Genomic DNA, 15,023 nt, shown 5'->3' with positions numbered 1-15,023 from the left:
CCTTAATAGTTTAATCTTGTGGTCAATTAAATTCCCCAAGCGTTGTATTAATTATTATATGAATTCCAGGCAACTTCTCATTTAAAGGTTAGTTTATGGTGTACCACAACTGGACCAGAGTCCAGGGCTTAAATTTTTCAAAAAGCCTATTCTACCTTCAGGGCAAAAATACTCTTTTCTGGAAAACAGGAAAAGAAATGTCTTTACATTGTGCTTTCCTAATCTGGAATACTTTAAATGTCTCCTGGATTTTATACCAGAGCTTGCATTATGTCACAGATCATTAGAACCCTGTTTACTGCTGCACCACATATTCATATCACCAGTTGTATTAAAAAGGATTTCTAAACAGATTTTAAGCATTAATCTCCCCTCCAATTGCTGAGCTTTATTCCTATATTGTTGGGCATAACAGCTTGGAATAGTGGCTCACTTTTCCATCTGTTAGACATATAGAGACTATCAGTTTGTGAAGTACTTTCTTGGTACTCTTTTTGTTAGAATAAAGTCCTGGATTTCCTTGGGGAAGCAAGGGACATATGCTGATGCTCTATGGTTTCTGAGTTGCTGCAGAGATGAATTCTTCTTGGCCAGCTTTCTGTTGAATAGGTGCTGGAATCATATAAAACAGCAACTTGTGAAAAAAAAACTCCAACAGTAAAATGGTGAGTTCCCCGGCCAAATCAGTGATCTTTTTTCAACTAATTATTTTTCTTGCTCAAAACGAAGACAGTTTGTCTTTGAAAAGACTGTCTATCATTAAAAAAGAAGAGTATTGAAAGTTTTTGAAACAACTATAACAGATGTCATAGCAGTTGAAAGTACAATTAGAAAGCACAACGCCGCAGAAATAAAACTTCAAACAAAAGCGGAAAGAGTTCTTTGTGCACATCAATAATTTAGAATGATTTAAGAACTGTTTTATAGATGCAAGTGGAGCTCTTTCTGTCTATATATAAATCGAATGTGGTCTTTATAGGCAAACAAAAAGGGAATACAGTCCTTTTAAATTATTTTTAGGATAATTGTTTCCACAACAAACATCATTATTTATCAGTTTTGAAAAGAAGCCAACTGCCAACATTTGAAATGCGCAAACCTTGGCACACAACACAGAAAATGGTAATCTCCCCCCTTTTCAAAAACCAGTTTTGCATTTATTTTACACATTTGTCAAGTTCTTATCTGAAAGCCCATGCAGTGTTACCTATTTCTATCAGAAATCATTATATTTTATTTCTAATCACCTTCCCGTAGCTCATTTTGCAACTCAGGAAGGGAAACCTTTATTGCTACCAGATGCTGTTCCCTTCCTGCTCACTCACATATTCCTATAAATTGATTCAACAGCCTGGAAAACAAGGTTTAATAGGTATTATTATGCCTTCTGGATTTCTTCTGTTATAATCTCTCTTTTTAGATAAACAGTCTCATTTTAGTGATGAAAACATTCTAAATGTACACTGCAGCTCCTTCACGTAGTAACTCCTCCAGGACAGCTGCAGCATGTGCATGACTGGCTGCACTATTGAGGGCCCTGTGCCAGCAGGACTTTCTCTGTAGCTTTATTTCCATGTGTAAACTTTAAGAAAAAGAGAAAAACTGGCACTTTTGTGTGTAGAGAGCTGAGATTTTCCTTTTTACATAAGAAGGAAGATTTGGGAATAAAAGGCAGATGGTGAAGCTCTAAGTCTGACTAAGAGGAAAAGGGAAGAGACATTCTTTTAGCATCATGGAAGAAGAGAAATCAGTCCCTCAACTGCTTCTATTTCCATGTTTGAACATCAGAGCACACTGGAGTCCACCAGCATACAAACAGGGAGGCCCAACCCAGGCACTCTGCTGCTTCAAACAGCAACACCAACCAAAAATTGCAAACTCTGAGACTTCAGTTCTACCATTAAAACTGATTAAACCCCCATATCTTTGTAGGTTAGCCCTCATAGCTGAAAAAAACCCACAAAAATCCTCCCAATTTAGCTAGCACTGTTCCAGAATGATAATCATACTTTGCAGATACTTGGGACCATTTAGCTTCAGCATTTTATGTGACTGACGATATATGGGCTGCTAGTTCTGTAAAATTAAAACTCCAGCCTGATTTATACTGTATTTAATACAGGCCATACAGGCAGTGATGTTTACAAAATACTAATCCTAAACTACGGTGCTGAAAAGTTATCTTGTATATTAGAGAGAATTCTTATTACGAATCAGACTATAATCTAGAAGTGCCTGACTTATTTTTTGTTGAGATTTCCAAATGTGTGTATGGAGAGTAATTAATAATTAATGTTCCTGGAGCAATAAAACTGCCTCTCAGGAATTCATTTAATAGTTTTTGAATATTGGTTGGTTGGTTTTGGTTGTTTTTTTTTTAAATTTCAAAAGCTTCATACAAAGAGAGAAATTATGTCACGATAGAATTGTTATTATCATTATTATTACTCCTGGTGACTGTACAAAAATATTATGCTTTCTTTATATCAGTTAAAAGAAAATTCAGTAAATATAAATATACTGGGTTTATAGAGCAATTTCAAGCTCTCCTTTCTACCTAAACCCCTTCTGCCTGTAATGCTGGAGGCAATACGACAAAAATGTCAAAAGTCAAACAGCAGCTATGGCGACTCCTCCTTTAATATGTGAATTTCTCCACACTTTGCCTGGAGGGCACCTTCATTACAATCACTTTCTAGGTTTTAAAACCAACAAAAAACAAGGCAACAATAACAAATACAGGCCAGTCTCCTAATTGATAGCATCTAAAAAGTCTCCAGAGGTGGCAGATGCATAAATAACACGTTATTTTCTGAACAGATCCTATTTCATGACCTCTGTGAGTAGGCACGTGTGCACACACATATTCCATTTTCTGCTCCAGCTCAGCCATCTACCAGAGATGCTCCATCATCCAACATATTCTGCATCAAAAAGGCATCTTCCACCACACCAGGAGAGGCTCTCCACTGAACTGTCATGAAAATTTTTACAGCTCTGTATCCCCTCCCTGACAACACGCACCCGAATAAGCCACGGGATATGTCAGCAAATTCACACAAGCCAAGTCAAGTCATCAAAATATCACACAGCAGTCCCAGTGACGGGTAAAAGAGAGAGATTCAAAACTATACCATGTTTTATAGATTATAACATCTCAGAATACACCTGGAAGTAGGATTTTATTTATTAAACTACTTGTTATAGCCTGTCATATTCTGTCAACTAGAAGAAAAATCTGCTTGGGAAACTACTGTCATACTGACTACAAAATAAAAGAAAAAAAATAAATCAGTTGGTATTTTGAGACCGACATGAAATGGCCAAGCATGACCAGAGAAGTGTGTTGGGGAATTTTGTATTGGGATAATCACTGTCTCTCTAGCTTTGTACTTTCATCCAGTTTCAGAATTCACAAGTGTCTCTCCTTCCATCTTTTTTATCAATCCTAGAGTACCTGACATAAGAAGGATATTCAGAGCTGGGAATCTTCAGCAAATGTAAGCATTCTCCTCCCAGTCTGGTGAAGGATGACCCAGGCAGCCTCTCCTGTGGGCTCTTCCCAGCACTGACCAGCTGGCTCACACAGGTACTGATAAAATACTTCCATTTGTGTAAAAAGGATTATGTCCTCCTGGTTATTCTCATTCTGCTATTTCACAGAATCATGGGATGGTTTGGGTTAGAAGGGACCTTAAAATCCATCCTGTTCCACCCCCTGCCATGGGCAGGGACACCTTCCACTAGCCCAGGTTGCTCCAAGCCCCATCCAACCTGGCCTTGGACACTTGCAGGGATCCAGGGGCAGCCACAGCTTCTCTGGGCAACCTGTGTCAGGGCCTCACCCCCCTCACAGGGAAGAATTTCTTCCTAATATCCAATCTAACCCTGCCCTCTGTCAGTTTAAAGCCATTCCCCCTTGTCCTGTCACTAACATGAATAGAAAAAAAACTTGAACACAGTCTAGAAAAACCTGAACAGAGTCTAGAAAAAAAACCAATCATGGGAAGAACTGAAAACGGGCCATTTTTCTTCAAAATAAAGTCCTTCTTTTAAAATAGCTGAAGTGATACTGATTGATTACTATTGTGGGCTCCCGTTCTTTCAGGTACAATTGTGAATTTCCAAAGTACAGCTGGCAACATGAAAAAGCTCCTGCCAGAACTGTCCCTCCCCAGGAACGACTGTGGCTGTACTAAACAAATACCATGCACAGTACAAAGTGCTGTAGGGGTGTCCTCTGCCCCAACAATCAAACATGAAACCTGATTTCCCTCTTCTGCAGCCCCAGTGGCTTCTGAGATCAGCATATGGGTCGTCTCAGCTCTGCTAACAAGAAATCAGGTAACTTTATTGATGGAATTCAACACAATGTCTGAAATGTAATGAAGAGCACACTTATTCTAGTTTCATGACTACACATCTATTTCCAGGGGGTAATAATTTTCTATTTCCAGTTTGAGGTTAGTTCACTACCTTCTATGTCCACTAAGGACTTTTTACTTTTTATTATCAGCACTATTTGTTCTAAGGCAGCACATACATAAACAGTTTAGAGATGTACATTAATATATGGTTTTGTCTTAATCTTTCAGTCTCCAGAAGCCTCTGAGCAGCAAATCCTCTTCAACAGGGAAGAGAGCACCCTTAATTGTCACTTTTAGGTGACTATTACACCAGAGGAAGACACAGTCCACAGAGTGATCTTAGATATTCAAGATCAAACTAGAAAAAAGTCCTGAATACAAAAAAAATGCTACACAAAATACTATCCACCAGTGCTGGATTTGCTCCTCAACAGGAGCTGTCACAACAGCTCATGCTGTCACAACCATGAGCATTGTGTTTCACTGATCTGGAACATCCAGCTGTGGGCAAGGGGACAAACTCTAAAGCCTAGCTAACTCTAAAGCCTAGCTCCATGTTAGTAAACCTTAGAAAAGACAACTGTCTTTTATGAAGTGCAACTTCTATGAATTTCCTGAAGGTCTTCCTTGGTCAGAAATAGAGCCAAACTTTCCAAATAACCAATTTATAAGTTTTGATGCTAATTTAAAGTTTTATCTGTTCCCTTGCTTTGGCTTAAACCAAATGCATGAGACAGGCCAAAAATGTTGCTTCCTATAACAAACACCTGTTTGGAAAGTAGAAATGGCTGGCTCTTAAGCAGTTTCCTAGTGAAGAAGTGTCTGATGGCAGGTTTTGGTGTCCTTGCTAGAAATGACGTGGTTTTCCAGTAACACTCACTGCCTGTACAAAAAACCACTTCAAGTGGTGACAGTCTGTTTACTGGATGGGTTCAAATAGAGAAGAACCTCTTTCTTCCCTATATGTAGGTATGGTTTGGACACACAAACACAGGAGTAAAGTTTCCCAGGAGCAGGTTTGGTGCTTCTCAGAGCACAGGCCGGGGAGGCTGAACCCCTGTCAGTGCTTTCCCCAAGATCTCCAGGATTTCTGTAACATGAGAAAAACATTCAGCAACCTCTCAGGATGCATATTTTTCAGATCTTACTGCTCATAATGAGGACTGAAGGCAAACTTATTAAATAACTCACAGACATTAAGAATGTCACCAACTGCAGGTCTCAGGTTAATGACTTTGCAACAGAGGCATCAGCAAGCAGGGAATTCAAAGGGTCAGCTTTAATACCAGTACTAACTCTTAGGAAAAGGTTTCTGGGCCTAATCCAAAACCTTTCTTAGGTCACTGGGTGCCAATCAGCAATTTTTCTCCTCTTCTCATGCTTTTCAAATCTGATATAGTTCAGTAAGATGGACTTAAATAAAAAAAAAATTACAGCATTGGATGAAAAGTGGGAATGGTAACTCAGAAGAGACAACCTGACTTTGGAGAATGGCTACCTTAATTCCCTCTTATTTGCCCATTTTACTGTACACATGAATAACCTTACTAAAAAATTTCATCCAAAGCCTTTTCAGTAAAGAAAATTTCATTTTTCACCATGTTTATATAGACTCATAATATGTAGTGTTTAGAAAGCAATACATGACTGAAATCTACTACATAAAACATATTAATAAATTGCATATCAATGTAAGAAACTGCCTTGGTCCATGTGCCAAGATAACTATGAAGCAGGTATTTTACTCTTCAGAAAAGATGCATTCATAAAATAATTCTGCAAATAAAGGTCTAATATAACCCTAATGTAAAAGGTGTGACCTTGGAGCACTTCACTAACATCTCTTGCCTAATTGCCCTCATATTTATAAACCTTTCAGCAATGGTTATGCACACAATCATATTTATATGAGTCCAGACACTTTAAAAATTAAAGCTTTACTTTTAATGTCTATTTACATTTTGTGACTCTAAATGTTAATAGAGTTTGCCTTGCTTTCACAGGTTTGGGGTTTGGTTTTTTTTGACTGACAAAAGATCAAATTACTCTTAGGCCACCATTTTAACAGTTGTCAGTTCACGTGTAGGTTAAATTTAACAACAAAAAAATGTGGAAAATGCCTTTACCCCAAACAGAGCACTCGGCTGCTTATACTTCAGTATTATCAGTGCATAGAAAATGTAAAAATATCTTTGAATTATTCTCATTTCCACTGTGTATGTCACTTAAGGTTTTAGGAAAAAGAAACCCTTGCAACCCTTAAACTTGTGCATTATTGCATCCACTGCTGATGAAACGACCCCGGGGTCTCTAACATATACACTCAGAAACCAGAATGAACCAGAACTTCACTTCTAGTTTTGGGAGTTTTTCATATATCTCAAGAGGAGACTCATGAACACATTTGTGAAAAAAGCTGCCTTTTTCTCCTTATATCTTTAACATGCAAGAATTGATACGTCAAGGGAACAGCCTGGGGAGCATTTGAAGTGTTGGCACCTATCGCACACTTTGCATAGAGGCTGCTTGGTACAGCTCTGAGCTCCTTGTTCTCTTCCTTACTCCTTTCCCTCTCCATCTGGATGCTTTCAGATTAATTGTTGGGAAAGTCCTCTCTCTGGAGCACAGCCCCCTCCACAGGGCCTGGTGCTGTTTCAGGTGTTCTGCACCTGCTTGTTCCCCTCCCCTCACATCCTGAGTAACCTGGTCCTTTGGCAATGCTTAATTTAAACAGCATAAAACCTCTTTTCCGCTAATGAAATACAATAAATAAATCCTGTTATTCTTTCATTACTGTACTCTATGGCCAGCTGAAAATATTTCACTCAGCTGACAGCAATGATGCAAAATTCCCCTCTCCTTGAAGCAATAAAGGGAAAGGTGTTCTGTAACAAACAGGGAAGGGAGAGCTGCCAGATGCAGAGGTTGGGAACTGCAATCTACTGAAACATGGGACACAGCCCTGGAGCCTGGATTTGTTGTCTGGAGATGCAGATAACTGGACTAAAGGAGGGGACATCATCGCTGGGAAATGCAGAGCAAGTCACTTTCTCTGCAAATATAATCTTTATTTCTACTCAAACACTGCTTGAACAGTGGGTAAGTCTGACAATATGGGTCATTAATGACATTTTCCTATGAAATTTTACTCTGCTTTGCTTAGGAGGGAGCACAGCACCCAAACACCCACATGACCACATTGTCCATGTCTGGATAACCAGCAGTATTAGTTGGGGGAGCAGGTTCCAAAGGATCAGACTTTGGCTAAACTGTTCCCATTGGAGACACCATGAACATCCTCATTGATTTCACTGTGGCAAGAGCTGGGCCAGTGCCTTTTACTGCTCCAGTCTGAAATATTTCTTGTCATGCAGTCAAACAGAATAATTGTACCAGCATCTAAATCCAGCTGGAAGGCACGGCCAAATTCTTTTCTGGCTCATTTCACCTTCCTAATGCCAGAATTTACATGGAGGTTTCCGTAAAGCCTACACAGGGCTCTGTCAAACACAATCCTTTCCCATACAATACAGATTTTTTCTGGGATACATACTGAAGCAGATGAATTTAAAATGAAGTTTCTGTGAGTAATTGTACAGGTAAAACGTGGGGCTGTGTTCTGAGGGGGGGGGATTTTGTAACTGTTTCCTTGCACTAGTGATTCCAAAATAAAGTGCAGATTACTCTTCATACAGTTTTCACTCACACCTCAACATGTATGCACAGGCAAAATGCTGGTGTGACATAATGGTTAAAGACATTTCACATGGTATGTAATATAAAAAGCCCAAACAAAACAACTGGAAACTTATAAAGATGTTTGACTTTGCTGTCCTCTAATGTTAACCCTGACCATATTTCCTAAAAAGATGGTGAAAGGATGCAGAGTAATTAAGATTTAATGACGTTTCTCCTTCAAAAAGCTTAAAGGTATGGGCTGTAACTGGGTTCTAACCTCTCTACACCCAGACAGCAACCAATTCTAGGAATTCTGCCCCACCAACATGTGCAAACAGATCAATGCAATTGGAACAGCCTCACATGAACTGTTTTTTAAAGAAAAACTGTTTTAAGGCATATTCTCTTCAGCTCTAATTACCTTGAAATTATTTGATGAGAACAAAGTGGCACATTTTTGTCTGGTGCCGAGATCACTCAAAATGAGACACGGAAAACAAAAACTGAGTATCCTGAGGGATATCACAGTATTTGTCTATAATCACTACAATCTTTATCATTTTTTATGCTAAGATTTCACATGGGTAGTGCTGCTGATAAATTGTAGTTACTTAATTTTTAATTGTTGCTATCTTAATCGTTACAGAGAGCTTAGCTTTCTAAAGTTATGTCAAGGTGTATAATACAAAACCATGTTCAATATATGCCTTCAATAATTTCTTTGTTGTTTGAAAACTTCCAACTTACAGCAAAGCTGGCATTTTATGGCCTGCAGAGCTATAAATCATTTTTAAAATCATGATGATATTACTCAAAACAGATGTGAAAACATATGTTTGCCACGGTTGTATAAACCGCTTACTTGTCATACTTAATAAATGTTGATACTTTTATTTTAACTACATTCCTTCTTAATAACTTTGAAAATCTTTTCCATGGTAAATATATTTTGCCTTAGTAAAAGTAATGGCAGGTTTGGAAAAACAAAGCTTGCTCTGTATACAAATTACAGGTATATTTTTTGCAGAGCAAGGTAGCACAGACCACACTCTTCAGTGACTGTCCACATCTGACTCTACAATTCAACATAACTGAGGAGCACCAGAGCCCAAAATAATAACCCACGAGAGAATAATAATAGTACTGGGAACAAGGAGTCTATGCAGGAGTCAGACAAATCCTTGAGGAATAACCCCAGTGGTGTGGGGTGACAGAAGGGCCCAGCACACACCGGCTGGGGACTTTCAGAGCTGAGTTCTGACTGTCCTACTCGTGCATTTCCTTCAGTTACTGGGTGCCCATATCCTATAAAACAGAGATTCCTACAGCAATACAGGTCTGTCACACTGCCAAATGCAAAATCAGCTTGGAATTGCTGGATGTACACTGTTGGTGCCTTTACAATTTCAGCATTTTTCCCACTAGAACGCCACGGAAAGGTTCAGGTTCTGGAGCTGGGGGATTACTTGAAAATCACATCTTTACTTGACAAAAATAAATAATTTTTCGTTCTTGACCTGTGCAGACCAAGCAAAAAAACAGAAACTTTATTTTATCCTTAAACATACTCATGATTTTGAAGCCCTTTTTTCTGATGCAGGTGAGTCTCTGAACACTAAATTAATCCCGAAAATATGCCCTAAGTGCATGCAGAACTAACACATGTATAAAGATGTATTTCCCAGTACCTAATCAATTAAAGAAAGGTAACACTATGCAAAAATGTAGACCAGGAAATGAATAAACCTATACAACTTCAAACTTAAGGTGATTTATGGTACACAAATTGTCAGCATCAGATCTTTGTGATTTTATCCCTGTTACAAGAATACTCAGTGATCTCAGGAGCTTGGGAATTGGGATCACAGGTGGTGGGGGTTCAATTATTTTCACGCTTTTGAGGATTTCTGAATTATCTTTTCAGATTCTTAAACTGTGCCTTCCTTCATCCATCCTGAGTGGCAGAACTGCTACTACCAATAACTACACGATTTGCATCTTTGAACCCCACAGGATATGGAATTGTTTCGCTGAAAAATGACTGAACATGTGGCAAGAAACCAGGCACAGTTCAACAAAATTAAAATCAACTACACTTTCAGATTTAGATTAAATACTCACTGTGTAATTACCACAGAAATGTAATTTTTAAGTCTTAGGAGTGAAGGTATGGCTGTTAACAGTAACCTCTGGTGCTGGTCCATAAATGTCAACAGGAGTCAAGAGGGAAGGCTTTAAGCATGATGATTCAGAAAGAAAATTATCTCAGAATGGCACAAAAGGGCTCTTTTGGGGTTCATAAGGAAAGTGCTTAAATGCCCAGAGAAACCAGTGAATAGAAAACAGCTTCTTCTGCCTTCAAGGAGAGTTGAGTGTGAAAATACAAAATATAAGGAGGAGGTTTCAGGGTCTTCCTACCCAAGACTGGATCAGACACAGATCTCTAAGGAACAGAGCTGTTGTACAAAATCATGAAGCTCCTCAAATAATTTTATATAACTCTGGAACCACAGGGCACGTAAAGCCTCCAAATTCGCTTCTGAATAGCTCATAAAATTGTACCTGCCTTTTTATTCTTCTCTGAAAATACAACTATATACAACCTCAACTATGATATAAATCAGTTTGTTTTCATTTATGATACAATAAGTATGAACATTCGCAGCAGACTTACAAGTACATTTAGCTTATTTTGCCTCCTCTTTCTTTTCTTTCTTTTCCTTTACATCTTTTTCACTCTAAAACCTTCATATCTCCCTCAGTGTATCTCACTGTAGTATTGATCCAGAATTCACTTACCTTCAGTTCTCCTTTATTTCTTTAACTATATCTCATCTCCTTTTTTTTTGCAGGCCCACATTTTGCCTGGTGCTTTCTGTACATAATGCCAGAATGAACCGGTCATTATTAATAGGATTGATTTTTTTTATTATATTTACAAGGAAACAAAACAGCTGCTGCTTCTGCTCACATTGAGTATTCACCTTCTTCAGTACCCAACAATGACTGCAGAGAGAACCAGCAGAGGAGACACATCCCTGTCTACAGACAATCCCTACAGGCCAAACATCACTTTTTCCCTTGCTACCTCCCACTTGAGAGGTAATACAATATTATTAGACACAAAAAATGGCTTATTTCCCTCACCCACAGCATTAGAGCACTGCACACACACCCTCTGGAAGCAAACAAACAATACCATGTGACTAATCAAATATTTGCTAGGAACTTCTTAAATAATTGAGCCAAAAGACCAGCAAAATATTACTCTCATGTTATATAAACAGAGAAGTTCTGATTGCTCACACTTTCATGTAAATTCACTGGATACATTATTCATTGCAATTAGGCACTTAGTTCTCTTAAATTAATAATATAATGTCATTGCATATGCAGAATACTAGAAAAAGGAATAAAACACATAATAAGGGCAATTAAATGCCCGAGATGGAAAACAGTCTGTAATTTTACCTTTCTCCTTTTGTACTTTTTTTAGGCTGGTCCCAGTTTCTTGGTCAATGAGTTCTCCTTCCCTGCTGTTGGTCAGCATAGCTGCAAGAATCAGAGGGCACAGTTACATAACACTGTCAGTAAAAAACTGTTAGGAGAAAGGAAAATATTAAATTGTATTTCCTCTTGGTCAGTGTTTTGGTATTTTAACACTTGGAGCCAAGTAAAATATGCAGCAAAAGCAAATCTGCTCAAGTGGATTAAACAAAGATACCAAGACAGAACCCAACTTACTACTGAGAGGAATGTAATCTCTTATTAAATGTTCTAATTAACTAATTACAAAAGTACTTTCACAGAAACCATTTGGGCAAAAATACATTTAAGGATTTAAGTATTAATAATTACTTATAAAGCAACAAGATTAATAAAATCCACCAACTGACAGATTGTACCCCAAATTGACAAGTAACAGTAAAAACCCAATACATTGTCATGCTCAAGGAAATTCTTTATTTAATATGTGTAAGATCAGTGAGAGGTGTGAGGTTTATAATTTCAAGATTCCTGTTTTCTTAATTTGACTAAAACACTTCCTTCTCTGCAATCAACCAATGACAGACTTTAGAGTTATTCCACTGAGGACACTTGTTACAAATTTCATCACCATATTTTAGGGAAAGCTTTTTTTTTAGTTGCAAAAGCAAGAACTTATGTATTTATATTAATAGAAAGTATACATACATATCTTTACAACACTGAGCACCAAACCTTGGCACAGAGACATCAAAAGTCCCTTTTTCAGTGCTGCAACAGAAGTTACATCTTGTCCTGCGTACTTCCAGCATTATTTTAGATTTGAAAAAGCTGAGGGGAATCCACTTTCTAGCCTCTACCCTGTGTGTGCACATGTTTAGGTAAAAAATTCAGGTTCCACTGGCCACTCTGTGTAGAGCCAGCTGTGCTGTGGTGCTGCTGCAGGGACCAGAGTCAGAACTGCAAAATCCCAGGAAGCAGCTGAGTGGTTACTGGATGGGAGTGAAGTCTGCACTGACTTACATGGACTGCTTCTGCAGTTTACACCTAGCTCAGCAATGCCTGCATGGGCTCCAGGCCCTGAGAAGAAAACGGTGCTGACACAAACTGACGTGAAGAGACGTTAATTGACTTGCCCTAGATCCCTCTTGGAAGCACCAAGAATAGGATCTAAACTTCCTCGAGACTGCATTAGCATTTTAAATGGCAGATCAATAGTGCACAGGCTGTGAAAGCTGTGCTGGGGACACCAAAAAATCAGAAAGCCCTCAGCCTCGGGGTGATGAGGGAATGTGTGGGCACAGGGAGGTTTTTGGAATGAGAAAGTCATCATATAATCTGTGACTTTCCTCACATCCATATGAAGAAAAAGATATCTTGCTCTTTTTGAATTCCAGGTGCCTTCAGCAGCACTGCCTCACCCAGGCACGGCAGAGGAGCTGGTTGTGCCACAGTGATGCCTTCTGGACATGGGTAGAGACCGGCACAGGAGGAATGTGAGGGGCTGGGCTTTGCATAGCCATGACCTTAATGAAACAAACCACAGCGATGCACTTGCTGGCTATTTCTTAGCAAGTGAGGGCTTTCCTGAGCATCCCAGTGAACAAATATTTGCCTCAACAAACTCCCCGAGTTGCTGAGATGCCTGTGAGGAGTGTGAGCTGCAGGGCACTGACCAATTCTGTCGGGGGTGTTGTCCAGCTGGGACGGGGAGCTGGACACGCTGCTGCTCTGGTGGGAGGACGGGTGGCTCCCGGGGCGCTGGCTGTCCTCCAGGGACGGGGCTGGAGAGGGGCTGTCCTGGATCCTTTCCTTCAAACACAAAGAAAACAAGGTCTGTGCCATTCAATTCATGGACTTCACTGAAAAAAACGAAGTTGGCTTAAAATAACAACAACAAATTGTCTTCCCGAGATCAACAGTGAACAGAACTCACATCTTAAAGAGATGCACAGTTACCTGTGTCTGAGCTTGCTAATCATTTTTGCCACCTTTTTTTTTTTGTTGGTAACTTTTTATTTTCTAACTGTTTCACACATAGGAACATACAAAATATTCTTTCATGTTGCCTTCACAAGCTACTTTTGATCTACAGGTAGTAACATTGGCATATATGAGTCACATTTCAAATGAACAACTCAGAGTTGTGTTAAACTGTCACTAAAATGCAGTCAAACTTGTAAAGTCACTAGAACCTCTATCTAAATAAATTATATCAATACCTTCCCAGGGTAGCACCCAGACAAATGATAAAAGCTGAGGCACTGGTAAGAACTTCAATTTTGCATGAAAAGCACCACTGGGTAACCAAAGTAAGAGTGTGCTTGCAAATTCTTGTGTGTATATTTGTACATGAAACTTTGATACTAACCTCTAATTTAAATATACACAGCACTTGAGGTAGGGAGAAAAAAAAAGGATAAGAAATTAAAAAAAAAAAAGCAAAATGAAATTCTGTCGTTCTGTGTATCTATACTGGTAAATTATTTGAAGATGCCATGGAATTTTCATCAGTAAAAATCTGTAGGAACAGGTTAGACAAGTGGGGTATAAGTAACAATTCATCCTGTCTTCAGGCAAGAGATTGTAAGAGCACTTGAGATCCCTTCCAACTCAGTGTTTCCACACATATACTTTTTCTGAATTAGTCAAAAATTCCAGTATCCCTCATTCCTGTTCCCAGGACCAACAAAAAATGAGAATCTTCTGGTCTGAGATACTCTAGATATTTTTATCTTAGAATCCCTTCTGTGTTTTAAACCTCTGTTACAAGTCCTTGAAGGTGCAGTTCCAAGGGAGAGACATGAACGAGGAGATGGTCGAATTTATAGAACTCCAAAAACTGCCTGGAGTTGTCCCCACTCCTCACCATCAACTGCTCCCTGTGGAAACTCAGAACTGAAATATTACTTTCTTTCACTAAAAAAGGGAGATTTTCTTGCTCCCACCTCATTAAAAATCACAATTTCAGTGTAATCTGAAATTTTTTTCCTCCTTTCTAACCTGTTCTAGAGATGTTTCATAAGGAAAGTGCAATCTGGGCAGCTTGGTGGTGATTTACTGTGGGCTTTGGAAAACAAACTCAGTAGCATCTGAACTTTTTATGCAGTTTGCTAGACAGTATCCTAAATCAATAATGTAGCTTTGGGAAGAGAATGGTGGTTTCTAATAGTTTTTCCATTAGAAATATCTGATATAAAAGTTGCTGTTTGGAACATACTGGGGCAATTCATTAATTACACTGGTAGCAAGATCAACAAGAATATTCAGTTACCCATTAAAACCATCTCTTTAGGCCACACTCACCTTTCAATTTACAGAGAGATTTGAGAGTGACGCAAAGGGAAGGTGAGACTGGATCCTCCTCATAGTCTGGGAGGGCATTTCCCTATTCCAACCACACCACCTAAGCAGTGGGTGTGGGTTTAAAAGGATAGTTATTGTATCTTAAATAACAACTGAACCTCAAAATCATGTAACATGTATCTATTA

The 15,023-nt window shown here is 38.8% G+C and overlaps 1 protein-coding gene across 4 annotated transcripts in view; it reads right to left on the bottom strand.

The window, feature by feature from the left end:
- Positions 1 to 15,023, bottom strand: part of DACH2 (dachshund family transcription factor 2) — a 249,054-nt gene that overhangs the window by 36,180 nt on the left and 197,851 nt on the right. For all 4 annotated transcript variants that reach the window (XM_032702180.1, XM_032702181.1, XM_032702182.1 and 1 more), the window contains exons 6-7: positions 13,208 to 13,343; positions 11,517 to 11,597 (exon numbers count right to left, since the gene is read on the bottom strand). In XM_032702180.1, the coding sequence (XP_032558071.1) occupies positions 11,517 to 11,597; positions 13,208 to 13,343 (217 nt within the window). The remainder of the gene's footprint in view (positions 1 to 11,516; positions 11,598 to 13,207; positions 13,344 to 15,023) is intronic.

This window comes from Chiroxiphia lanceolata, chromosome 14 (genome assembly GCF_009829145.1).
Source record: "Chiroxiphia lanceolata isolate bChiLan1 chromosome 14, bChiLan1.pri, whole genome shotgun sequence".
Classification (NCBI taxonomy): Eukaryota; Metazoa; Chordata; class Aves; order Passeriformes; family Pipridae; genus Chiroxiphia; species Chiroxiphia lanceolata.
Note: the sequence above shows the minus strand (reverse complement) of the source record. Positions and strands in the feature narration are given on the sequence as shown.